This window comes from Malurus melanocephalus, unplaced genomic scaffold (assembly GCF_030028575.1).
Source record: "Malurus melanocephalus ecotype Western Australia unplaced genomic scaffold, MMel_1.1 scaffold_57, whole genome shotgun sequence".
In the NCBI taxonomy this organism is placed as follows: domain Eukaryota; kingdom Metazoa; phylum Chordata; class Aves; order Passeriformes; family Maluridae; genus Malurus; species Malurus melanocephalus.
In genome coordinates this window covers 88212-115658 of record NW_026623289.1, presented here as the reverse complement: position 1 = coordinate 115658, position 27447 = coordinate 88212, and the positions used below count along the sequence as shown (strand labels likewise).

General features: G+C 46.9%; 2 protein-coding genes across 2 annotated transcripts in view; both read left to right on the top strand.

The window, feature by feature from the left end:
- Positions 1-3742: 3742 nt before the first annotated feature.
- Positions 3743-13941, top strand: LOC130573333 (inverted formin-2-like). The gene is made up of 5 exons (XM_057365694.1): positions 3743-4406; positions 10610-11018; positions 12333-12448; positions 12963-13122; positions 13904-13941. The coding sequence occupies exons 2-5, from the start codon at positions 10625-10627 to the stop codon at positions 13939-13941; spliced, it is 708 nt and encodes a 235-aa protein (XP_057221677.1). The 5' UTR covers positions 3743-4406; positions 10610-10624.
- Positions 13942-18779: 4838 nt separating this feature from the next.
- Positions 18780-27447, top strand: part of LOC130573332 (inverted formin-2-like) — a 15042-nt gene continuing 6374 nt past the window's right edge. The window contains exons 1-11 of the mRNA XM_057365693.1: positions 18780-18860; positions 18944-19029; positions 19546-19646; positions 20262-20332; positions 20439-20546; positions 21447-21517; positions 22144-22264; positions 22816-22980; positions 23639-23741; positions 24571-24729; positions 25691-26404. Coding sequence (XP_057221676.1) covers positions 18780-18860; positions 18944-19029; positions 19546-19646; positions 20262-20332; positions 20439-20546; positions 21447-21517; positions 22144-22264; positions 22816-22980; positions 23639-23741; positions 24571-24729; positions 25691-26404 — 1780 coding nt within the window. The remainder of the gene's footprint in view (positions 18861-18943; positions 19030-19545; positions 19647-20261; positions 20333-20438; positions 20547-21446; positions 21518-22143; positions 22265-22815; positions 22981-23638; positions 23742-24570; positions 24730-25690; positions 26405-27447) is intronic.

The window sequence follows — 27447 nt, the reverse complement described above, 5'->3', positions numbered from 1 at the left end:
ACAAATTTAGGTCCTCTCAAAACAACTGGAGAAAGTACTCTAGCAAAATGAAAGGTTAAGCCAGTTAATGTTTTAGGATTATTGCATTATAAAATAGGCTCTTCAAACTTTTTTACCCAGCAGTGGAGAAAATGCTCTGAAGGCATCTTTGGAGTGGATTAATGTTGAAATCACGCTAAGCCAGCCTTCTTCAAGCATTTATTTTAAACGGCTCAAATGCTTAACTTCTTGAATTAGCAGCTGAGCAGGTTTTCTGGTTACTCTTAGTTGCATTCATATCCACAAAAGCGCTCAGAAAGTACCTGGTGGTATCTGGGGCCGCTCTCCTTAATGTGTGCAATGCCTGCTTCACCCATGCCATTAGGAATCCTGGCTGTGACCAGCCTTATCTGAACAAAAACACTCAGGGTGTTTGCATTTGGGCTGTTCACCAGATGAGATACCAACCTCTGTGATTCAGCAGCAGCTGAATGGAAAAGCTGATCCCCATAGACGGGAATCGCGTTTGCAGCCTGTTGGGAGAGCAGCTGGAAAAATGCTTCCCCTTTCTGCACCATTCTGGTGTCTTGGCTGTTTTTTTTTCAGAAGAGGTGTTTGTAAATGTGGGTCTGGGCAGCTCTTTGGCTTAGTGATGCCCTCAGCCCTTTCCCCTGTGGATCTYCAGCATAAAATTGGTTTCTAGGGAAGATCTGCTGCCTGCCTGGAGATYTTCATCCTTGTGCTGGTGAGGAGGGTTTGTGCTTGTGCTGAAGAATGCAGCTCAACCCTGGGCAGGGCCTGYCTGCCCCTCTCCCTCTGGGGCAGGGCTCAGAAGGTCTTTTTCCTGTAATTACATCTTCCTGCTGCTGCAGCACCAGCACCAGGGAGCAGAGTTCAGCCACCACAGCGCCCTTCACCCTGGCAATGCTTCAGCAGCTCTCCTGCAGCCTTAGCACGGTACAATATATGTGTGCGGGATAAATTAAATAATAAATATTCAGCTTCTTACCCAGCCTGTGCTTAGGAGCTCATATATCAATTAAAAACCTCTATGTGGGTCTGTGCTCTGGGCAAAAGTGCTGGTGCACTTTGGGGTTTTGGCAGAGGTTTTTGTCAGCACCTTTCCAAATTAAGCTCCAAGTTCCTCACAGTTTGTGGTTTAATCTCCTGAGGTGGAAGCACCCTCCCCAAAACAGGATGTTTCTGCCTTGCAGAAGCTTCCTACTGAAAGAACTGCAGAGCAAATGTTAAGGGATGTTTAAAGCAGATCTACCCCATTAGATACAAAGTTGATGGAAATACGCTACCAGCAGTAGCAGAGTCCTTTATGTTTGTTATCTAAAGTACTCATCAAATAAAGACTACTTCAGAAAGCTTTTTTCTTCCTCCTTTCAGCATCCTCTAAAGTGAGTGTATTCAGCCGAAAAGCAATGAGAGCTGGTGTGTGACAAGAGAGCTGGAGAGATGTCAGTCTTCAAGGAGAGTGGAGAAATTCAGTAAGAGCCAGCAGCACTCAGCTTTGCAGTTCCTGTCTTGCTGCTGTGATTTCCTGAGGATGCTCAGATGTCTGTGCTCCCCAAGGAGGGAGCAGACTGGCTGCTGTCACTGTGCTCTCCCCATACCTGGGAAGGTCATTGTTAGTTCATCCCATTTGCATCCCAGTAGCTCTCCTGGCATCTCCTGCTGTCCCATGCCACAAAGTCATGTTGTCAAAGACCAGGCACTTTGTGGGCATGAGGAGGATTTGACTGTTCCCCTACATTTTATTTTGGTCTCCCCATAACTTTGCTTTCCAGCGCTGTTTCAGCACTTTGTTTGACACTGGTCCTTCTGGTTGCTTAACTGAGGCTGCAGTTCTCAGATGAACAAAGGTGAATTACCCAAATTTATTTCCCTTATTTTTCCCTATAACCATGTGGTGGTTTTCTCTGGCCCTGTAGGTGCCAGAGTACCCAACAAACCCTCACGGAGATGCAGAGGTGAATATTGCACCTCTGTTCTTGAGTACTGTCTGTGCTGATGTTTGGTGATTCAAAAGGGAGTGATAAAAGGCATTTTAGGMAGGATCACCTAAACAGAGCCATTGCAGCAGATTTCTGAGGGGCACAGGTCTCCCTGCCAGCCAGAAATGAGCRGGGTGTCCTTTCCAAAACCCTTGACATGACTTACTTGAAATGCCAATGGCACGGGGATAAATTTGTCACAGAAACGTAGAGCAGCRAGAAGACACTGATTGCTGTAATTAGGAATAATCTAATTCCTAAAGGCAAATGGGCTGTATTTATATCTGTTTAATTGGATTCCTGAATTTTGTGGACTGGCCATGTGGGCAGTGAAGCCATTGCACTGTCCAGAGGCAACAGGGTGATACTCAGAAAGTAGAGTCTGAGCTCTACCTAACATGGAACTAAACTCTTAGTTCTTGAGGTAATCAGTTTGATTTTGGTGTAGTTACTATTCASAGGACCACTAAATCATCTGCCAGAAAACTGGGGTAAAATTGGGCTGATTTACTGGGGGAAAACCATTTAATCCTCTCTCTGAGCAACTTGAAAGTTCATGTCCATGAGGCCTGCAGGGGGGCGATGCACCATGAGAGCTGGTTTTCCTGCTTTTCAGCGCAGTTTCTCTGCTKCTTCTTTTTTCCTGCTTTTCAGCCCAATTTCTCTGCTTCTCCTTTTTTTTACTTTTGGGCTTTTGAGGGKTTTTTTTGTTTGTTGGGTTTTTTTYCTCCATGTCAGAAAAAATGGAACCTTTCTAGAAGAAGAAGCATTTATGGATTTTCTCCAATCCAGGCTTCAGATGAAACCTGATGGGACCTGATTGATAACCTTTTGCATTGCTTCCATGGTTGCAAAGGACAGGAATTTGTACCATCACAATCCCTTCTTTGCAGGATTTTTTTTTCTCCTATTTTTTCCCCTAAAACCTGCTGTGAGCCTGGTCCTGCTCCCAAGAACCAGCTTAGCACTAATCTTTTGAGGACTTGGGGATTACACTTCAGGAGTGCATGCAATGTAAAGGGACATTCATTTGCCATTGTAAAATCCATCCTGAATTAACATTAGTCTCRGATTGTATGGACACACCCCCGGAGAGTTTCCTATGGCAGGATRGGGAATTATGCAGAGTCATTTCCCTGGACATTACATTGTTATGGTGAAACTGTTTTAATTAGAAAGCACGTGGGCCAGTTAGTCTCTTAAATGCCAACTGAATTTGGACTAAAGGGCATACAGATCAGTGCATTTCTAATACTGGTGGGGTTGTGCTCATGTGCACAAGGGCTGAGTTTCCCACCTAAGGCAGGAAGGCTCTTGATGTGGGTTCCCACTTYAGATCTGGGAGGTTCAGTGTAGAGTAGAAGCTCACAGAGTAAGAAATAAACATTTGAAGCCTAACTGCTTACCCTGAGCCAGGCAGGAGGCCTATGCTAAAATGGGCCATGTTGAAATATTCACAATTTAATAATGACTGGGTTTCAGCTAACACCTCCCGAGAGGCTGAGTGGATGCATTTTGCAGCTGTGGCTCACACACTAGTTTTCACATGAAATGTCAACCAGAAAGGCACAGAGATGCTTTCTGTTAAAAAGAGCTTTTAATGTCTTCAGAGCCTTTTCAGCCCATAAAAGCTGGGCTGGACTGAAGCTCAGCAGGACCTCAGTGGTGCCCAGTGAGAGCAGAACTCTTGTCATTGAGCCCCTGCCCGGAGGACACTGCCTGAGCTCCCAGCCTGTGCTTTGTGACTCCTCTCCCAGGGTGGGCAGCCTTGGGTTAAACATCTTTAATATTTCAAACTGGCCTAGTTGTTTCAGCATTGCAAAGACCCCTGAGATCTTGCACCGTGTAAAGCTCTGGTGGCACAAAGCTGGAAAACCCAGCGCAGTTTCTGCAAGATGCGAGGGGCCGTCCCCACCCACACCCCTGCTCTCCATCCCACCACCCTGCATCCTCTCTTTACCTTCTCATTGTTTTCCCTTTCCTTTGCCAGCTCTTTRCCCAGCTTTGGTCATTTCCCTGCTTTGAGTCACCCCTCTGAGGTGCCAGGAGCGCTTTTTCACAATGCCAGACAGACACAGAGTGGGGGTGAGGCTCCCACCCTCCCAGCCACCAGCACAGGGTCAATGAGAAGGRTGACAAATGACATGCAAATGCCTTCCCTGGGGGCTACAGAAAAGTCACTTCCTTGCACCTTTCCGAACAGAGATATTTGCATACTATCAGACACTGACATCCTGTTGAACTTTCTTAGAGCGTTTGGTTTGCAGAGACACTCGTTTGGGGATTTGTGCTGTGTTGACTGAAGGTTGTTTGGCAGAGAGAAGGAGAAAAGGAGCTGGCTGGGAAGGGAAGGCTCACACGACTGGTCCAGAACTATCCTTCCATGTGGGAGAGACAAAGGAATAATTTGGCTTCAGCTCTGAGGTAGGAATTCTGCCCACTGACAGTTTTCTCTGTCCTCTTGGCATCCTGTGAAGGTTTTTAAAAACATCAAGAAAAAAAGGCAATAAAAAGGGTTTTGGCTCTCATATCTGCTTGTGTGACAGCTTCCCACAGAGTGGAAGCCAGGAGTCCTAGAAAGTTACCACTGCACTGTCCGTGTTGCTGGGTAACAGTTTCTGCTCCTCACATGACCCCAAATGACAGCAACAAATCGCATCCCAAATGCTGAATGGTGCTGGAATTGCTGGCAGAGCTGCCTCTCCCTGAGTTGTGGACACTGGAGCACGGCAGTCTCCAGACCTGCCTGACTGCCAGGGGGAGTTTTCATGGGATCTGCACCTGAATCCTGTTCCTTTCTGGCCTGAGTCAGGATGCCCTGATGATTGATTTTTTTTTTTTTTTTTTAGTGGTGGGGTTAAACCTGGTGTAACCCCACTGCTACCAGTACATGTTGAATGGACACATTAACCTGTTTGTGAGACATCACACAATACTGTAGCTTGTATTTGCCCAAGAGAGAAAAGCTGTGATGGCACAGAGCATCCTGATAGAGGTAGATGAGGCTGAGTCAGGACAACACGATTTTTCCTTTCTTTTTGAAAGAATAAGCAATACTGGTGAAATACATACAAATTCATACCAATATGGCCACTTTTTGTCTGTGCATCCAATTTCTTCTCTGGGAATTTGCTGCCAGCAGAAGCCATTGCCAGGCCCAGTCAGTGTGGATGGCACAGCTCCTGCCCACAGCTGCAGCAGGGTGTGTGTCCATGCTCCCTCATTTCCTAAAAACAAAATATCCCCCATAATGGTGCAGCACTGCAGAGGACACAACCAACCTGGGCTGTGTTGTGAGAGCTTTGGCTGTGCCAAAGCAAAGCACAGTGTGCCAGAGACCTCATAAACTTCTTGGGTATTGAAGAGCAGGACTGGGCACTCATCCCAAAACCTTTTCATTTTTTGAGCATAAATCACACATTCTGGCTTCTGATAAAGCTGAGGATCAGGAATATGTAGATCTAAAGGCTGCTGAGGCTACGGGCCGTGGCAGCAGAAGGATGGAGCAGCACTTTGTTTGCATGCCAGAGCAAGGTGTGTTGTGCAATCCATGCCTTTGGTTTGCTCGCCTGAGTTTCCCACTGTGCCCTTCTTCTGGGAGACTGGGAATGCTGCTGAGTCCTACAGACACTAATGGGCCCACACCAAGGGGTGATGTTGGTGTCTGAAATAGAGATTTGTGGTGTCCTCCCCTTGTTTTGGTGCCTGGGAGGATGGTTTGTTAGCCTGGATGGATATGGGCAATTCCAACCCTACATGGAAAAACAGCAGCACAAATGAAAGCAAAAGGAGAGCTGAAGGAAGCCCACCAYGCTTCCAGAAGTGATTTTGGAAAGCACAAATCCAGGATGTTGTTTCTTTTTAGGGATTGAGTAGTCTGATGTGTTGCAAAATACAAAGGCTTGGCGTGTTCCCAGCAGCAGAGTGAAAACTGGAAGTACCCAGAAGCAAAACCTGTCATTAGCAGTGAGCCAKGSAGAGCAGCTCCTGAGTGCCAGGAACAGGCATGSAAAGGAGAGGGGCTGGAGCAGCAAAAAGAGCTTTTCTCACCCCAGCARCCTTGTGGAGGGAAGCAGAGGGCTGTGAGGGCAGCAGGTAGGATTGGGATGCTCCCAGAATTCTTCAAAGAGCAGCAGGGAGCTGCTGTTCCCCTCACACATACCAGCCCCCAAGCTCTGTTTTGCACAGGCAGGGGGTCTGCTTCCAAAAAAAATTACATTAGTTTTGACCTGCAGTGTTTCTCCCTTTTGTTTTCACTCAATTACCCATAGCTACCCTGAAAAATCTCTTTTTACATGTCCTCCCCAGTCCTTGCTGTGATCCATGCCATCCTGRAGGCATGTAATAATTTAGACTGAAAGCTGTGCTGTGCWGCTCTGTTCTCCGCAGCTTCACAGGATGGAGAAAGTATTGATGTGCCYTGATTTATCTCCCACAGATGTCATCTCCCTAGGAGCAGGCTCGAAGGACAGAGAGGCACAGAAAGCTGGGAAGCACCTGATTCAGAAAGAAAGGAGGAGAAAATTTTACAGAGCAGGCTGGATGGATGCAGGGAACATTCTAGCTGTACAAACTCAGTGGTCCGAGGAGTTTGCACCATGAATCGTGGTGCTGCTGTTGCCAGGTGCAAGAGCACAGGCCCTCAGGATGCCTTCATGTTTCCCAAAGGAATCTCCTAAAATTGAGAGTGCTTTTGCCTCGATGATGTTTTAGCAACCTTCCAGTGTCTGAAGGGAGCCTACAGGCTCTCCGTCAGGAACTACAGGGTTAGGACAAGCAGKAATGGGTACAGATTGAAAGAGGGGGAGATTTTTTACTGTGAGGGTGGTTAGACACTGTAACAGGTTGCCCAGGGAGATTGTAGATGCCCCAACCCTGGATGGGGCTTTGAGCAACCTGGTCTGGTGGGAGATGTCCYTGTRGTAGCCAGGGATAGGACTAGATGATCTTTAGGGTCCATCTAACCCCTTAACATTCTGTGATTCCTCTCCAGGGCTAAACCAGCCTCTGAGGGTGAGAAAACAAKGAGAGGATTGTATTTATGATATGTAGATGTGRCACTTGGGGACATGSTTTAGTGCTKGGCTTGGCRGTGCTCAGRTAATGGCTGGACTGGATGATTTTAAAGGTYKTTATTCTCACCTAAACCATTCCATGATTCTTTGTGGTGGCTGTGGGTGTGCCCACAGCAGCAGGCACAGACTCCCTGTCAGGATGTGCCCGAGGGAGCAGGACCCAGCCCCAGCAGGGGAGGGCAGAGCACAGGGGCTGGGGACATTGCTCCCACCATCACAGCCCCCTCTCTGCCTGGGAACAAAAAGCAAAGCTCCCCGTGCCCTTCTGCTGGCAAGAGGTGAGGTGTATTCAGCTGTCCTGTCTGGTTTTGTCTGAGGACTTTCCTTCCCTCTGTCAACATTTTCTAAATTGCCGCTGTGAGCCAGCCAGATAGATGTGTTCCATTTCAATCCTTATCTATCTCACTCTGCTCAGATCATTTACCTGCTAACAAGCTCCTGTGGTCAGAGATAAAAGGCAAAACTACCTTTAAGGCTGTATCCAAATATCYTTGCAACACTTAGCTTCGTGGAAAAATATGGGAAGATGTTGCATTCACAATATATCACTCGTATCTGTGTTTGTAAACAGATTTATCACACCATCTGCAGTCATTTTGCCATCTCCTCCATATTCATTTTCTTTCCATTTATATAGTACAGCTCCTATTTATTTTACTCCCTTTTTGCAATTAGATGCATTAGCTACCCTTTTCCTTTCCTACAAAGAGAGTGCACTCTCTGTGGGGAGGAGTATTTAATCAATGCAGTTTGTTCAGTTTACTGCATAAAAACACAAGCCAGGACTGTTTGGAGAGGTACCTGCCTGGTTCTGTTTCTCATCACTTCACATTTGTGTGGAGCAGGTGGGAGGGAAGGATAATTCAGAACAAATCTGCTGGTAAACAGGATGCTCTCTCGGTATTTCCTGCCTCCTGTTGCACTGGTGGAGCTTAATTTTCAGGAATCAGCCAAGCCTGAGGTCAATAATGCTATTATAATTTCTCTGGCTTGCTGTAGCTGATACAATATAATACAAATACAATATAATGAGGCATTTGTACATCTGGGAGCAAAAAGCCAGCCTGCTTAGTTATCTGACTGGGTAAGAAATGTTTAGTCATATTCAAATTTAAAAAGTGATYTGCTGAGTATAAAAAGAAGTCACACAAGAGAAAGGGAATTGGCAGCCACTTGTGCAGCCCCTGGGGCTGACCAGCACCAGGYTGGATGGTCCTCAGCACTGTCCAGGCTTGACCCCAGCACTGGTGAGGGGTGGCTGGGCTCTGTGCACCACATGGAGCAGAACCTGGCTGCAGGAGCAGCTCCCCAGCCCCGTGACTGTAKGTTTGCTGTGGTGAGAGGTGTAGGATGCTGCCCCATCCCCAGGGCTGGAAACCTGGGGCAGGACACTTTTGCTTCTCTCCCTCCAGAGAGGGAGGATTTCTCTCCTCCTTTGCATGGAGCCTAATCCACATTCCTGGCCTTGGATACAGGGGAGGGACTGGGGTTGACTAATCCCAATAAGAATTTTACCAGGAGTGAGTAAGGGCCGCAGGGAGTGATGACAAATCTTGGAAACTCAAGCGTGTGCTTTGGCAGGGAGGTTTGTTTGGGGATTGGTTGGGTTGCTGGTTTTTTTTATGGTCCTTTTTATCACTATTCAGCTGTACAGTGTGTTCTCAGATGGTATATTTGCCACTTCATGTTTTTGGATCATCACTATCATTTTTTCTTCTAACAGAACAGGGAGCAACTGGGTGCTTGCCCAGTTCCTCTCCCACTGAAGCAAARGAAAACTCTGCAAAAGGGTTTCTCCAGAGCTCTCTAACTGTATTTTCTGTCACCATATCCTGCTAATTCCTTCACCCTTCTGACCTCTTWATGCAGACTTTGATGCTGTGAGCTGCCAGAGGGTCCCACCATCACATTTCTCAGGGAAATTGTTCAAATGTCCCTATCCCATCACACTTTGCATMTTTCCAAGAGGCATATTGAGGCCTGTAATATCATGCCTATCACTAATCAGTGAGCAAGTCTTTTGGCTGTGTATTTGCTGAGGGGAGATTGCCAAAATGAGTCTTTGGGTAAAACAGAAGCCGTGCAGTTCTGCTGCGGGGAAGGAGCCAGGACCTTTCTCAACAGTGCAGTCCCCAGGAAAGATCACAAGGCAAGCTTTAAAATTAGATTTTTCCCAACCAATGTAAATGGTCCATCCTTTATCTTGGCTTTCTGGAAAAAAAAAATCCAGAGATTACTCAGTTTAGATTTTTCAAGCCTTTTCTCTAGCCAGTGCTGGACTAGAAAGCCTTGTGCTAGAGCTGGGAAGGGAAAATGAGACTCTGCCATAATCCCTTCAGTCCCCTAAGTGCTGAGTTTTGGGGCCAACTGGCCCCAGGTTGTTTTGAGCCCTGTGCAGGCTCAGCAGCCCAGAGGTCCTGGTGGTGTGGCAGGAAGAGGAGGTAGCGTCAAAGGCTGGCTTTGAATCCAGCAGGTTTATCCTCTTTTTGTGAGGAAAACTGTCCTCTCTGTGAGCAATTCAGCTTTAAAACAGAATCACAGATTCACAGAATATTCTGAGTTGGAGGGGACTCACAAGTCCAACTCTTCAGTGAATGGCCCATGTGGGGATCAAATCCACAACCTTGGTGTTATTAGCACCATGCTCTGACCAAGTGAGCTGAGCTCAGTGGCCAAAATGATTGCATGCAACTTTGGAAAGGGCCTGCATTGTATAACATGATCCCTGTGGGTCTGAAAAATCATAATCCTGCCTAAAACCATAAAATCTGGCACCAAGAGTTTGCAGTTTCTCTGTGCTGCGTCAGTTCCTGGCCCTCCTTGGCTGGACAGGCCATGTCCTCCAGGGAGACTGTCCATTGCTCCCCATCTCCAAAAAGATGCCCTGCTATTTTCACAGCCAGCCTCCTGCTGCTGGCCCTGCACTCACAGCCTGTCAGGCTCTCACATTATCAGGCATAAACACCATGTGTACAAACATATTTGCTATTACAGCAGACAGGAAGGGATTAAGCGAGTGCTGTAAAATTAACCTCAACATCAGTCATAAGAAACAAAAGYGAAAAAAGAACAGGGTAATCAGATGCTCTTATGAGCAGGATATGCTCAAAATGATTTCTCCATCCCATTACAAATGCTTAGAAACTGCACAGCCTCTCCAGCACAGTGAGATTTTGAAGTGCTTTAATGGGCATTAGGAGTTCWGAGCTGATAATGCCGCTTCCACCCTTATCCTTTCGCTGCGTGAAAATTGGTAGTGGCAATTGACTGGTGTAAATTGGCTACTTTAAAAGCTGTGTTTGCTGGCTTGAATGTGCTAAAAGTCTCTCCACAGAGTCTTCAGAGCCTGACTGTAATGAGTGTGGTTAAGGTGGGAATATATTGAGTTCGTTCAACAGAGGGCTGGTTCCAGAGTGTGCCCTACATGCTGGAGAGCTGGGAGCTGCTGTAGTTGGGCTTTACATCCCAATTACTGGAGAAAAAATAGGGCTACCAGATAGTTCACGGTCAGTCCAGACAAATTCCTCACTCTGCCATTTCTTTTTCTTTCAGAACAAACTGTTCACGATGTCAATCAAAAAGGARAGTGCCCACAAGAAGTGGGCTGCCCTGAAGGAGAAACTCGGACCCCAGGAGACTGACCAGTCAGAGGCCAACCTGGAAAATGCAGAGCCAGAGCTGTGCATCCGTCTCCTGCAGATGCCCTCAGTGGTCAACTACTCTGGGCTGAAGAAGAGGCTGGAGAACAGTGATGATGCCTGGATGGTGCAGTTCCTGGAGCTGTCTGGGCTGGATCTCCTACTGGAGGCCCTGGACAGGCTGTCCGGGCGAGGAGTGGCCAGGATATCGGATGCCTTGCTCCAGCTCACCTGCATCAGCTGCGTGAGAGCCGTCATGAACTCCCACAAGGGCATAGAATACATTGTGAGCAACGAGGGCTACGTCAGGAAACTCTTCCAAGGTGAGAACACATCTTCCTGCTTCATTCATCACATGTGGCATCAGGAGACACTCCTGTTGCTTGTCCTCCACCAGCCTTGTTGGACATGGGTGGTCACAGCTGATTAATGAGACTGTTTGCTTCTCTAAAATAATGAAATCGCATTGCCTTTGCCACCCAGTGCTATTTCCACACAAATATCATCTCAGTTTGCTGAGAAGCTGGGGATAAACCCAGCCTTATCTGTGCATAGGCAAGAAAAATCTTCGACCCTTTGGTTGTCAGCAGACATTTGCTATTCAGTCTTTGTGAGCCCCTGGGGCAGAGGGAGAGGGATTGAAAGGGCTTGGAGCCTTGTAGCTTGTAAAGAGGAGGAGGGAAAGTGGCATATCTGGGCTCAGGAGAGCCTGCTCTCTGTGCTGCTCACTCTGCTCCTCCTGGAAGATGGTGGGTAACAGCACTTGCATTCTCGTGACATTCACTTGGCTTGTCATKAGCTTTGAAATTCATCAGGGCATCTCCTGGAACCTATTGTACAGCACTTAACGAAGCTGGTGCTGGAAGGATAACTTGTGTGCTGCTCCACAGAGATCGCAGCTGTGCCCAGAAACCCTTATTAATAGCTTTTTAAAATGCATTTGCCCTGAAAGCTGGCTTGCTTCCCTCTTCAGTTTTGAAGTYCTCTTCCTTCCTCTTCACCCTGTGTTTTCTTAGCCTGTGTAAAAATATGGAGCTGGGATTTTTGTGCCATGAAAACAGGAGGGCATCCTGGTCTTTTCAGTGTTGGAGCTTCTTTGTGCTCTTACACAGGAAAAATTAAGACAGTCTAATGCACTCCCTCCCAGCTCCCAGAGAAAGAGTAGTGGAGAARGGGAATACATGGGGCCCCACTGGAACAATTGCTCTAATTGATATGCATATTGAGCTTTTCTGCACTAAAAATACGTCATTATTCAAAGAAAATGGTTCATCTGTGTTCTAGAAAACACTCATATGTGAAAAAGGGAAATAAATTTTGTGAGTGCTGAAAAATCTTGGCTGCTGTTGTGGCATGGCACTGGGAAGTGGAAAAGATGAGCAACTACAAGCTGTACCAAAATGCCAGTAGGGTACCTGTAGCATTTACTGTTCTCATGAGAAGTTACCATCACATAATGCTGCTGGGATGGGAAATCTATAAATTAAGTTATTTCTCTTTCTATCTTCCATTGTAATGGGTCCCCTCCTTCAGTCCATTTTCTACCACTTATCATCATCCATGTAGTAGAAGACACTGAGATTCAGAATATGAATGTCACTAAAATTCTGCTTTGTTTTGCTCTGTTTTTCCTCCAGCACTTGACACAACCAATGTCATGGTCAAAAAGCAAATATTTGAGCTCCTGGCTGCGCTGTGCATTTACTCATCAGATGGCCACGCTTTGGCTCTGGATGCYTTGGACCATTACAAGGCAAGTGTTGGGTTGGAGCAGGAGGAATGGCTCAGCTTGGATCCATGTACCAGAGAAATGGGTTGGAATAAGGTCTGTTTGCATCGTTTTGGTAAGAGAAGCAGGGGTTTRTAAGGTGAGAGCTGTAGGAAATTTTCTGTGGTCAGCAGAAGTTGGTGATGATTTTCTGTGACCTGTGTGAATGAATGCCTGCCAACCACAAGACCACCAGATCAGCAAAATAAATGGTGCCACATCCACAGGTTTCACTACCCATGAGCTCTGGTACATACATCAATTATGAGAAAGCATAAAGGGATCCAAGAGGTGTTTTCAGTGACTTTCTCTGCCAGYCAGACCCTGCTCCATCATGGAGGAGTGCTGCTTTTGCCTGTATCTTCCTGTCCTGTGCACAGTGGGATAAACTGAGGGTTTCAGGTGCTAATTCCATCTGAGACCCTACACTACAGTCATGGGCAGTCATTTATGTCTATATGGACTGTTCTTGTCATAATATCACTTGTGCTCCCAACAGAGTGTGAAGAACCAGCAGTATCGATTCAGCATCATCATGAACGAGCTCTCCAACACAGACAATGTGCCATACATGGTGACACTGCTGAGTGCTATCAATGCCATCATCCTGGGGAAGGAGGAGCTGAGAACAAGGACACAAATCAGAAACGAGTTCATAGGTAAGGATGTTTGTTGCACCTTTGCCTGGACAAAGTCACTTACAAACAGGGATTTTTTTCATAYGTATCTGTAAGATGCCTGAAGAGGCTGGGGAGCAAAACTGCAAATATGAATTTTCCTCTTCCTTTTGACCTTTATTCTCAACAGCCTTTCTGTCAACACATTTTTTTAGCTTTGCTGCTTCCCCATAACTTTGATCTTTTCTGGAATCCCAGCAGCACTGTATCACTTGAGCTTCTTCAGAACATTTCTATAACCAGCCATCTTATGTGGCCACATTTCCATATATTGCAGCTACTTTTAAGAGTTGATGAAATTTCTTCCCTCAGTGTCTATGCAGTTGAGCCACAGAGGCTGTGCCTTGAACTGCTTGAATCTCAGGTTTCTAAATACCTTTTTTGGGATTCACCTCACATACTGGATGCATGTGAATTGGTGAGCCTGGGTTCCATTTCTCTCTATGGAGATCGAGGAACATTTGACTGTATCAGGCTGATTTTAGAAATCTAGTTTGAACTGAGGTCACTCCTGCCCCAAAAGTGCCCGTGTCCCTCAGTAGCTCCAGGGTTATTGTGCAGTGGTTCACACAGGTGCTGCAGATGTGTGCTGTGGTGTCTCATCATTTATTAGATGACTTYACCCACTTTGATAGATCCATCTGAAGATATTTTCACTTCTCTCTGAAAAAAGTGTTCATGAGCATAAYATTACATAAAGATCATAACAGATCAGTCCCAAGTGGGTCATAATGCAACTATATCTATTTTTTTCACCTGCCAGGGCTTCAGCTGTTGGATGTTTTAGACAAGCTAAGGTAAGGATCTCTACTTACATTTTTTTGCAAAATGAGATTCCCGGTGAAGTAGCTGTGGAAACTTAATCCTTATCCAGCCTTCTGTGGTGTGAAGTGCAGTGTACCTGGGTGGAGTAGACCACACTTGTGGCACCCATCCCATGGGAACTGGAGGCATTTGGCCAGTGTTAAGATGCTCTTGCCAACCACGGTGTCATGGGGCAGCTGTTGGCACAGATGGCATGCACAGAGGCTCTGGGCACAGATGGAGTAGCAATGTCCTCATTGAGGCTGTGTTTCAGACTGACTGAAGCAGTGCTGGCTCACTGAGCGGCTCACTGTGTTCAAAACCACTTCACTGCTGTTGTTGGTCCCAGAAACATCCAGCTAAAACAATTTACTAATGCATCTCTGAATGTAATTTAAAAATTATGTTCTATGAAAAACATTTGGGATAAATTTTAGAATGCAGTTTATATGAATTGCAGTTATSCGTGTAACTGAAATTGCTCCATCCAACACCATAAAAATCAGGGAAGAGAAGATCTTTCAGTAGTGCAGCAAGCATGGAATTTTAACACTGAGGGGTCTTGAGAGTGCTGAGAAAGTCACCTTTAGAGTGTCTGTGGTTTTTTAATCTAATTTTGAGTAACAGAGAAGAAAGTTTTTCTAATAGAAACATTACTGGAATATTTTCAATTTGTCCTGGCTTTAAAAGAAGAAAGGTAGCAGCCTGGTTTCAGTAAGGTGGGAATGCCACTCTGTTGTTACAGCTCCAAGGAGAATTCCATAGCAAGCCTGTACTGGGCCAGGTTATGCCATAAAAAGTCCTAAGTATGTGTTGGCTGTAGGAAGAGRTACATTGAGTTCAAGAAAGGATGCACTGATGGCAGTGATCCTTTATGAGGCAGAGATGGGTACGTTCCACACCAACTGGCTGAGTCTGAGAGGCAAAGAGATAAAAGCCATTTAACAAAAACAATCATCTGGAAATTAGTGAAGGGCTCTCTAGTGAAAATGAATGCTGTGATATTGCAGAGACATTGAGGAGGAGGATCTGCTTATCCARTGTGACACATTTGAGGAGTTCAAAATAGACGATGATGAGGAATTATTAAAGATATGCGATGGGATCAACATGAATGATCATCATGAGGTCTTTTCATCTCTCTTCAATAAAGTAAGTAGCCCCTCACATGGGGTGCAAGGTCACACAGTGGCCACAAAATTAACCCACTTTGCTCAGGACCAGCCCTGCTGTGACAGAAGCTGCTCTGTCTTGCAGGTGAGCCGCTCTCCAGTCTCTATCCAGCTGCTGTCCATCCTTCAGAGCTTGCTGCACTTGGAACCCTCTCATCACTCYAGTCTCCTGCTGTGGGAGTCCCTGGATGCTGTAGTGAACAGAGCCCTTTTGCTCGCCAATGACAGTAAGACTGACAARTCCATCCAGCCTTGCACACTCCCTGTTTTCCCTCGTGCCAGTCTCAGCCCATAGAAGTCTTTCCCCAATGTGCAGGAAATAATCTGTGGGACTTGCTAAGAGCTGAACAGAAGCTGGGACAAAGCTACACCYTCTGCATAGGTCAAGTCTTGATGTGAAGCTCCATCCATGTGGGTGGCCATGTTCAGCAGTAGGTTTGGGATTCACAGTCTTGCTTTAATGGTTAATCCCCGAGCTTTGGGTCACGGGACTCAGTGGGAATCTGTCCTCACTGGCATCCTGCCACCGTGCTGGCCTGGGTTGTGTTGGGGCTGGGCACATGGGAAGGAAGTTGCCCGGAAGCCAAAAGTGTAGTTGTGTAGAGTGACACCAGGAAATGAGYGCTCCAGGGCTCCAGATCTGCTGCTCAGGGAGGGTTGAGTAGCATGAACCAGACTGTGAGCCCCGTTCCTCCCCTGACCCTGACTCGTTTCTCCAGTCCAGGGGAACACGGTAGAAGAAGTCATTGAGAGGCTGCTGTCCGTCAAAAAACATCCAAACAAGCACAAGCGAGTCGAGAGCCGCCTGTCTGGGAGCACAGCTGGAGGCACCCAGGGTGAACCAGAGCCATGTGCACGGGCAGCTCGGTGTGCAGGGGGATCATCAAACCCCACCAAGGCACCAGCCACATCCTCAGGGCCACCAGCCAACGAAAGGAAGATCTCATCCTGCCAGTTCGCAGCCTGCTCTGCTTTGCCACAGAGATCCAACCCTCCCTCTAACACTGCTCCCAACCCRGCACCTCCAGCCCCACCAACCCCCAACTCTGCCACAGCAGCCGTGAACCCCACATCCTCCATGACGAATGCACCTCCAGCCCCTCTGCTCCCTGGCATCCCTCCCCCTCCACCCCCATTGCCTGGCATGGTTGGCATCCCTCCCCCTCCCCCTCCACCCCCATTACCTGGCATGGGTGGAGTTCCCCCTCCTCCTCCACCATTGCCTGGCATAGGGGGCATCCCTCCACCCCCACCTCCATTGCCTGGCATGGTTGGCATCCCTCCCCCTCCACCCCCATTACCTGGCATGGGTGGAGTTCCCCCTCCTCCTCCACCATTGCCTGGYATGGTTGGCATCCCTCCTCCTCCACCCCCACTGCCTGGCATGGGGGGAGTTCCCCCTCCTCCACCATTGCCTGGCATGGGGGGCATCCCTCCCCCTCCACCCCTCCTTCCTGGCATGGGGGGAGATTCCATCGAAGCTGTGGTGGCCTCCCAGTACAGCTGCCCCCTTGGCATGGGCAGGCCTCCCCRCAAGACAGTGAAGACGCCAACGCTGAGAATGAAGAAGCTGAACTGGCAGAAGCTGCCCTCCAACGTGGTGAGAGGTGGGTGCTTCTGGCATAAAGTCAATGCTGCCTTAGGGGTGACCTARGGAAAGGAACACTATCTTTAAATTTGTCAGATTGACTCTAGATACAGAACTTCCCTAATTTTCTTTACTTTTGACCTACAGAGCTGAAATAAATAAAAGTAGCATGAAACTACTCATGTAAYAGTAACTATTCCAACTGAATTAGTACTTTGGAATAGCTTGTTTATAACTAAAATACTTTGAAATTAAAAGAAGAGAAATGGATGGGAATATTTTCCTAATTCACTATGACTTGCCTTAGATTAGGCTCTGATCCGTGTTCCCCAAGCTTTTATTACCCAGCTCATCTATGCTTTTATCTGAGTTTATTAAAGTAATGAGTAAGAGTGCATGTGAGGATCACATCACATATCTCTTGATTTTTGGGTTACATTTCCCTCTACTAGTGGATTCAAAGGGGAGCATGAAATGTGAGAAGAAGCGGGGACAAGCAGTGTCAGCTTTGTCCTAGGCAACAAGCAAGGCATCCACTGCATGGAAATAGGCAAAGGTGAAATCTAAATAAGGATGTTTTCAGTCAGAAAAGCAGTAAAATGTTGGGATTATTTCAGCAGAGACTTCTTTCTACAAGCATGTTATCATGATTTTTTTTAAATACATTTTTAAGATATTGCAGTAGATATTCAAGCAGTCCTGTAGCCAGCATTATACAAGGACGCACGAGCATAAAATGCAAAATGGAGAAGGACACAGTCAGAAAATATCCAACTTGTCCAGTCGCTTTSTTAGGATGCAAGAAGGCAAAAATGAAATCAGCCAGGGGATTAGAAATGAAATGTCTGAGGTCCTTGTCATGCTGATCCAGTTTGCCCACCACCGAGGAAAATGCAGTTTTATGGGSAGGGATGGGGCTGTACAGCCTCTGTGTGCCCAGTGCTGCCTCCCCTTCCCAGGTTTAATTGCCCTCCAGGCCCTTTGGATCCTATCTGGGGGATTTACCCCTCCTCAACAATAACCATTTATCCACGACTCACATGTCTCTTCTTATTTCATTCATCTTCTGAAGACTGTCCCTGCTAGCAGCTCACCTTGCCCCAGGAGCCAGGAGCTTTCAGCTGTCCCTGCAGCCAGTCTGAACACTTTGTTTTTCTTTCAGAGAGCCACTCAATGTGGGCTTCTGTGAGCAGCAGCAGTGAGGAAACCATAGAGCCCAACTACAGCAGCATTGAGCAGCTGTTCTGCTTCCCACAGCCAACCCCTAAGGAGAAGACAGCAGCACCAGTGAAGGCTGAGCCGAAGGAGGTGAGGAGACCCCCCTCGTTCTTTCGAGTAGAGATCCCTGCAGACAGCTCATCTAATATGAGATATCTTCTTTTTCTTTAATGAAGATCACATTTTTGGACTCCAAGAAAAGTCTCAATTTGAACATATTTTTGAAGCAATTTAAATGGTAAGATATGGCCAGTTTTCGTGACAAAACTTTGGAGCAGGTTTTGCAGTATCTGGAAGGTCCTGACGAAATCTGTTCTAGCCAGTGTGCTTTGGTGGTCCATGTTACTAAATCATCTGAATATTCCCCATTTTGTCCTACACTGTCTTTAAAATACTGAGTTTAGATGTTTAATTATGCTTTTTCATACAACTTCCCCATATGTTGGCARAGGAGTTACATCTCCATGTTACAGATGAAGTTGTGGCACAGACTYTTAGGGTGACTTAGGCTGTGAGACACACCTGGAAATCAAATCCCTCCTCAAAACAAGGCCAATGGACAAATTAAGAGTTCAACTTTCTTTTAAGATAAAAAAATGCTGAGGTGTAGGATCTCAGTTGCAGGATTCATCTCTGTCCTTGAGATGACCAGGTYATAACTGGGGTCCAGGTCCTGATTCTAAATTCACTGTGGGGAGATGCCTTTCCCTTTGGATTATTGTGACTCTTTACTAGGGAAAGCACAGAGCGCTTACACAGATAAATGTCTTGGTAGTGTGTGACTGTTGAAAAGTGGTCTTTGGTTGATGGCTGGCTCTGCTCCTCCTCCCTGCAGCTCCAATGAAGAGGTGACTGCCATGATCCAGAATGGCGACCGGACCAAGTTCGACGTTGAGGTTCTGAAGCAGTTGCTGAAGCTGCTGCCTGAAAARCATGAGGTCAGCAGGAAAACAGTACCCTTGGTTCACAGAGCTGAGCTCACAGTGYGGCCCTACAGTCTTGATTCTTTATTTCTCATTAGATAGAAAACCTGAAGGCCTTCAAAGAAGAGAAATCAAAGCTAGCAAATGCAGATCAGTTTTATCTTCTCCTCCTTCAGATTCCCAGGTAAGGTTGTTGGTCATGAACTTCAGACYCATCTATTTCTTGATTTACCTCTGGGAAGTTTAATTTTCTTTACAGGAGCCTCACAGAGCAGCACTGATGGATATCAGTGGTAGATTCCCCCTCCCACCTTAGAGCTGTCCCTTTCCCCATTACCCTTAGGTGGAGGGCTYTTCCTGATCCAGCACCTCCCCTCCCTCTGAAGCAGCAGAGGCTGGCCCAGGCGCAAGGTCAGACGTGCCCAAGGAGGCTCCATAATTTACTGAAAGGYGGTGCCAAATGCAGTGCCAAGAAGGGGAAACTCTTCTCTTTGCTGATCACAGCGAATCAGCAGAATCTGCATCCCTCAGGGGCAAACGGTGGCCCCTCACCTCCCTCCATGAGCCACACCAGTGGTTTGGTGTGGATGTGGTTGACAGCAGTGTTGTGGGATGGCAGGGACTTGCTGGTGATGTGGGAGGAGGGCTGCTTGGCCGAGATCCCAGTGCCTTTACACTGTGAACCCATCTCCACCTGTAGCTATCAGCTGCGCATCGAGTGCATGCTCATCTGTGAGGAGACCACCGTCGTGCTGGACATGATTCAGCCCAAAGCTGACGCCATCCGGAGAGCCTGCGAAGGTATAGATGGCCTGAGCTCATTTCTGGATCTCATTTTATGACAGGAACCTTTAACCCCCACAAAACTCCCCTGGAGTTCTGCAATGTTATGCCCAAACCCCTCTTGGAGCTCTGCAATATTACTACCCAGCCCCCAAAGAACTCCCCTGTGGTCCAGTCACTGGTTTGCTGCAGCTTTAGRTATCTCCACTGATGGTCAAAGCCCTTAACAGGACCAAAGATCATTTTCTCTCACCCTCATCCCTTTTTTTTCTGCAGCAGATATATTTCTCTGAAACACTTTGAATGGTGAAGTGCTGGAAGCTCGTCAGCCCTTTCATAGGAGCTGAATTTAGACAGCAGAGCTGGCCCCGCTGCAGCTAATTCATCCATCCAGCATTATCTGCCACATTAAGAACTTCATACAGCAATTTTCTCTGCTGCCAGAAAAGCCTACCCCAAACTTTGCCCGAAAGTAGTGATGCTTTAGTGTTTCCTAGAAATGGAACCAGAAGAAAAAGGCTGTTATTTTGGGTTATAAATTGCTGATGCCCAATTTGGTTAGTACACAGAAAGTTTATGCAATAGATTTTGGCTTCCTGTGGCAGAAACSTCTGCTCCCTTATGTTTTTTCAGATCTTTTGACCAGTCATCGCCTGCCAGTCTTTTGTCAATTGATTCTCAAAGTTGGAAACTTCCTGAACTACGTAAGGACATTTTTTGTCTTGTCCTCTCCCCGTTACAGTCTGATCTTCTTTAGGGTTGTTATTTGTATGACACAGGGGTTACATCTGCTTTCTCTCTCTCTTGTAGGGGAGTCACACAGGCGATGCCGATGGCTTTAAAATCAGCACGTTACTCAAACTAACAGAAACCAAAGCAAACCAAACCCGCATCACGCTGCTCCACCACATTCTAGAGGTACCACTGCCAAGTCCTGCMCGTAGGGAAGAGGGAGGGTTTTATCATGGATGAACCAGATTTCTCCTAGCCTACCTCAGTTAATGCCACATGCTCATACTCACATCCTCCCTGGCAGGCCACAGAGTGTCACAAGTCAGGAGTGKTTGAATCACTTTGGTGACTCTTTGGTGGAGTCTGCTTGTGGGCACTACTAAGGAAGCTCCTTATTTTAAGACTTGTTCTGCTTCCATCCAGCATCTTTGCCCACAATGTCTGCAACTTCCTTTCATATTTGTGCAATCTGCACATCAGCAGCTGYAAACCACAGAGCACAAAGCTGTCCTGGATCTGTACCCATTCAGYCTTTCTGCCTTTCCATGGACTCTCCCTTTTCCTCCAGACTAGGCTCAGGCTTTTCATGCTTCTCTCCARGCTCCCATGGTTTTCCTATTCCCTGAAATGCTGTTTTTATCTTTTTTCTCCATGCTCTGCTCTGCCACCTTCATTCATCAAWGTCCCTCAGTTTCAGTTGTGCATGTTCAAGCCCTGCTTTAGCTGGCAATAGCTTCAGCAAGGACAGYTGTGAGAGTAAAGAATGCAAATAACATTCAAGGCCTTTTAGTAACCTTCTGGGACTGTAGGAAGTGTCAGATTGCATCAAAATATGATCCTGCCTCCCCACCATGCTCAAGAAGAGCTCAGCTTTGCTTTGAATTTTGAGTATTACTCAGAGTTCAGCGTTTTTATGGCCAGGGGAAATGCCTTTCCTCTCTGAATGTGCAAACTACAGACGGGGGGCAGTAGCAGGACACAGCACAGTCATCCTTCCTGGACACTTCTGTCCATGTGTTTTCCCCCCAGCTTCCCYTCAGCTCCTGCCACACACCAAATAACACTTCTTTCTCTCTTCCTCTTCAGGAAGTAGAAAACAGCCACAAGGACCTACTGGAACTGCCAAAGGATCTTGAATATGTTTCAAAAGCAGCAGGGTAAAATTGTGTGTCACTTCCTTTGAATTAAAAACAAAAATAAATCCCATGCACATCAACAATGTACCAGAAATTAGGACACACACAGCTGGTATAGCAGATTAACAAGATGGCATCTTACATAGTTTTAACTGAAAGATTTGGTTGATGAATGTTGAAAGCCCTTTAATACATAATAATTCTACTACAGCTGGCAGCACTCAGGGYTGAAATTTGCAGAGCAGTCAGTTAAAGCTGCCTCCCAGACCCTTCTGAAATATGCACTGCCTTTGTGGTGGCAGGAGCTGGTGAAGGCCAGCTGGTGAAGTAYCCCCAGCCAGKGAAAATGAGCTAATGCYGAGCASGGCGGGTGGAGAGCAGCCTTTTSARYGGGTCAGCTTTTTYTGSCATTCATCTAGCCAGTACACAAAGYTGYAGGTAGAGCTGGCAGCCTTTCCATAAGTACTGTGGAGGGAAACTGTTTCCCATGAGCTTGGACTGCACRGAGAGCTCAGAGCTCAGGTTGCAGTTCAGTGAAGTGGTGGGAAGTAGAGGGATGACCAAATCATACACTCAGACTTGTCCACTCCTTGGTCAGCTCAAGATGCTGCAGTGTCAGCTAATGGCAGAATTCTSTGTGATTTCAGAATTAATCTTGATATTATACGCACCGAGTCCAGTACCAATTTAAAGAAGTTGCTGGAGCTTCAGCGGAAAGTCTTATCATCAAATGAGGATGTGAAACAACAGTATGAGAAACCCATCCAGGTCAGTAATGGAGATCTCTCCCCCATTACACACACAGAGGTGGTGCATGGTACATCTGCAGCTGAGATGGCTCATGAGAGGGGAGAAAATACTGCCACAAGACATGCTCTCAGATTTGAAAATAGGCTGCAATGGCACACAACCCAAATTGCATTTGCAAGCTCTACATCAAACCCAGATACCTTTGGTGAGGCCATTTCTTGGGGTGCATGCCCTAACTGCTCTTTCCATGCTTTTGTGGGGCTCCTCACTTTAAGGGAAGATGTTCACCTTCTGTGTGGACCACCAGAGTGAAGCCCTTTGCTTGGGATTAAGGTTTGAGTGGAGCTTTCCATGTCTTGCTCAAGCCACCCCGGTAAACTGGCCAGTCGCCAGGAGGAAAGATCATCTACAAATCTTAATGTCCTCTCACCTGCTTCCCAAAAGCTCCTTTGGGAAAAAAAGCCAGGACCCAGAGTCCTGCWCCAAGATCTTTCATCCTTCCTCTGTGAGTGCACTTCACTGATTGTCCTGTGGATGATGCTTTACTGTGTGCATTTAATGTGTTTCAGGATTGCATCGATGCCTCCAGAAAGCTGGAAGAAGAATTTGAAACCATTGAAAAGAAGAGAGAAGAACTTGCAAATTATCTCTGTGAAGAYCCAAGCAAGTTGTCCCTAGAGGACATATTCAGCGTCATGAAGACCTTCAGAGATCTGTTCATCCGAGCCCTGAAGGTTGGCATGTGCACACACAAAGCTGAGCATTCCTGAGGCTGGTACCTGCCYCCACTTCGATGGACAGGGGTGGGATGGGCTCCCAAATCCAGCAGGGGAATCTGGTTACAGCCTCTTCTTTTAGGCACTTGGTGTGAGTTCCCYCACTGAAGTGGTGTCTGATCCCTATTCCACTGCATCCTGTTGGCCTGGCCCGAATATTGGGGATTTGTGATTTTGGTGCAAATTTAGCTGCAGAGTCACAAAGGTGCTTTTGGGCCAAGTGTCCAAGTTTTAGAAGAAGTAGCTTACAAAACATAACCCTTTGCTCTAACCTGAGCAAAGAGACTCAGAGAAGAGATATGTAGTAAAAAAGCCACCTGTTTGGAGAAAACTGTGGCTTTGGTATCTGCCACTTTCACCTCAGCTAGAGGTCAGGCAGGTGAGCACACCAGAGGTACCTGTGTGAGGTGTGTCACCAYTGCCACCTCCAACTGGGATGTGGCAGAGTTTGGCCAACATCTTGGTACAACAGCCCTTATTCCCAGTGCCCATTTTACTTATTGCACAGGATGAGACCACAATTTCTCTTCTTTCATGTATAGATCTCCTTTCTCTGCATCAGCTTTCCTAGCAGACATTTACCCAACCTCCTCACAGCCCTGTTACCTCCCTGCAGGAAAACAAGGACAGAAAGGAGCAAGCTGCCAAAGCAGAGAAGAGRAAAAAACAGCTCGAAGAGGAAGAAGGCAAGAGACAGAAGGGAGAAAATGGAAAAGTCAGTGAGTATCTGAAATGGCTTCAAAAAAGAGAGATGGAGCCATAGGAGCTCTTTGGTGGTCCTGCTTTAATGGACCAGTAGTGGTAATTTATTTTGTAGGTTTCCAGGTGCTGGCTGACTAAAGGCTTTTAGGTGTAAGAACAGCCCTGGCTAAGAATTGACTTTCCACAGTTGCAGCTGGGCAGAGAAGTTAATTTTAGGTTTGCTGACTGAACAGCAGAGAAGGGAAAGAAAACACCACAAATTAAATATTTCAGTTAACTTTTTCAGTTTCTAAACATAACTTTTGAATCCCAAATTTAACAAGAAACATGTGACTTTTTCCCTATCCAAGGTCCCCATATATATGTGAATAATCTTTCTTTACCACAGTTGTCCCAAAAATCATATGTGTTTCTTAAATATGCCTTTTCCTGGAGGAAAATTTAAGACTGAAAAATATAATTGAAAGAAGCTGAAAGAAAAATCAAAATTAATTTCCCTAAAAAAAAAAAATAGAAAAATAGAAAAGAAAACAAAAAGGGTTCCCAGCAGCATCCATAGCAAACAGGGGGTATTTCAAGGTCACAGTACAACCGGTCCAGGCAGAGCTGGTATCACTGGTGCCAGGCTGTAGCACCAAGACTTTGGAGCAGATCCCTTGTCTGCAGCCAGGATATGCTGCTGTGGGATCACAGAGCATGGATCCCAGGCTGGTGAAGGTGCCTTGYCCTTGCCCAGTGGTTTCTTGTACTGGGACAGCAGTAGCCACCTCTAGCAATGGAATCACTGCGAAGTCTCCTCCTGCCTCATCTTCTGGGCAGATTTAACCCTCATCTCTACCCCCACAGTTAAGAAGGGGCTGATGAAGCAGGAGGAGGTGTGTGTCATCGATGCCCTGCTTGCCGACATAAGGAAAGGGTTCACTCTCAGAAAAACAAAGAACAGGCACGAGACGGATGCAGCTCCTAAATCCTCGTCTGCAGAGAGCCCAGAGGAAAGCCAGTCTGGTAAGGACTCAGACCTGACAGTACCTGCAGCCATTCACTCCCATCTGCCTCTGAGCCTGAGCCAAGCATGCACCAGCAAGAAGCCTTTGTGYTTGCATTTGGGGCATTTTATTTAAGAAGGCTTTGCAGCCAGTGCCAAGGAGAGGAGCAGAGAGCCTTGAGCTGTTATTACCCAGGTCTGTCCCAGAATTAGCAGGAATTTGGAGCAGCATGGCCTTGCAYCTGTGCTGATAAACCCTCTGAGGTGCTCAACCCACATGTTGGCCATGGCACCACGCTAATGGGGCACTGCTTCACCCCCACACAAGTCCCCTCCACGCTGTTAAGTCTCAGTAGCACAGCACAAGACTGCTGCACCYCGTCTTAGTCTACACTTGGGAGACTGAAAAAGCCCTTAAGAAAGGATTAGAAACCCTATTTGCGCCAGTACCCAAGTCCTTTAGGTGCTTGTGAGGGGACAGCCCATGGGTATATCCTTTCTTTGATCTCTTGACCTCAGTGGCAGTGCATGTTAGGATGTCCAAGGATGTTGATCCATCCATGGCTCTCCTAGACCTGCTTTGCAAGGGCAGCTTAAGGCTGAATAGTGGGCAATGGGACTGAAGTCCTCACACAGCCAAGCCTGATGTAGGACCTCACAGGCAGGTTCTCTATTCTGCTGTAGACTTTCAGGCTTCCTTCTAAGTCTTGAAGCTTTCAATGGAAATCGACCAGTTTGCAGCARAGACACATAAAAACCTKCTGRAAACAAAGCAGGGGCTTTGCTGAGCTGTGACCTTGGAGTCCAGCTGGGCTGGAGTGACCACATGGGTATAAGGAGGGGAAATACAGGGAAGATAAAGTGATGCTGCCTCTGCATAGCTGCTTTAGGGCCAGTGCTCTCTCCACAGGGAACTGCTAACCTGTAACCTCTGCAGGGGAAGGTGCATCTTRGTTGATTGTGTSGTTTTTTTGTTTAAAGGAAAGAGTATTAAGGATCCACAAGCAGCAGGGAAACAGACTGATGACAAGACCAAGCAAAACAAGGATGGTCATCCCTCAGAAAGCACTCCCCCCTCAACCACKGCCCCAATGGAGACTGGTGGAGATGTTACAAATGCTTCAGCTTCAAGYCAGGTATTATCTAAAAACAATGCTGGAGGAAGTTTACCTCTGGAGTTCCAGACCAAAAGCCCCTCAGTGAGCATAGTGGAAGCTGATGGAACCAGTCAGCCCATGCCAGGCACCAGGATGGAGCCGGCAGACAGCGTGGAAAGCCTCCAGCCCAGCACAAAGAGYGGCTCCGTTGCCTTCTCTGTGGCTGACATAAGCACGAGGATCAGTTTTGGGAGCAGCAGTTCAGCCTCTGCTCTGAGGGACCAGCTCAGCTGGACTAACGGGTCCATGGCAGAAGGCCAGGGCAAGGAATGCCCAGCTGATGGCTCAGAGAGTGCTCAGCCTGCTCCCTGCAATGAGGCTCAGCAGGCAGAGTCAAAGGAGATGGCGAAGGAAAATGAAGACCCCGGCACAGACTCGCTGTTGGACACCTCTCAAGACAAGTCCTTCTCAGAGGAGCCAGCCACTGACTCCTCRTGTTCAGCAACACTTCCCCCAGAGCAAACTCACAGCGACAGGGAAAAGCAGAGGCCCTCTGGGAAACGGAAGAAGAAGAAGAGGCACAGCAAAGGTTACTCAGGTAGTGTATTTTATAAATAGCCCTTGGGGACTGACTCAAACGTGGGAGGCTTCCTCACGTGTTTGTATATTCCTGTTCCTTTCCTCTTCAAGGCCCAGTGCCCCCTGCCCCTGGAGTCACACTGTTTCAGGGAACTGTATTTTTTAAACCTGAAAGAGCTTTAAAAAGAAAAACACAAGCATAGTTCATTCTGGTGACATTTGTAAGTAGTTTATAAAGGAGTAATGATGAATCAATAATTAAAAAGCCCATTACACAAATGCAGTAAAGATGGCAATAAGCACATCTGTCAAGTGTGCTAAAGACAGCTACAAGGCATGGTTATGTGCAAACAAGAGCTCCATTAGGCTCCAGARCAGTGATTAAGAGCAGTTAATATCGGGTACTTAATCAGCGATCACCCCCTCTGAACTACTTACAAACACATAAAAGCAGCAACATCAATGCTGCCATGGGGTTGTTTGGTTTTTCCTGTCATTGCTGCAGCACTTTGCCTGACARCCTGCCCCAGGGGTGCTTTAGATGGCTTCTGAACATCAGGCCCTCAAACCATCACTGCAGAGGGAGGGGGAAAAGGTCAGGCATTCAAAAGGAGCATCTCTGATGCTTCTGTGAAGGATTGTATTTGATGGACTGCATCAGTCTCCAACACAGGGCTGCTCTGCTGGGGCTGGGAGGGAGCTCAGCTGCTGCAGCCACACAGAGCTCCTCTTCATACCCAAAGTCGTCAGCCAGCCCCAAACCTGGGAAAAGTGCCCAAGTCCTTTAGATCCTACCASCCTTGGGTGGGTACCTTMATCCCAAATTGGAGATGCCTTGYAGAGAAGACAGATGGATCTTGTCASCCTTTAGAATGGTACTATAAACTGTCCAAAGCCTGTTTTCTGCAAGATCCTGGGATCAAACAAATGGGCAGGAAAGTGGGAAAACCTCTTTTTATGAATGCTTAATGTTTTTCCTTCCAAGGAAAGAGGAGAAAAAGGAAAGGAAAGGAAAGAAGGAAAGGAAAGGAAAGGAAAGGAAAGGAAAGGAAAGGAAAGGAA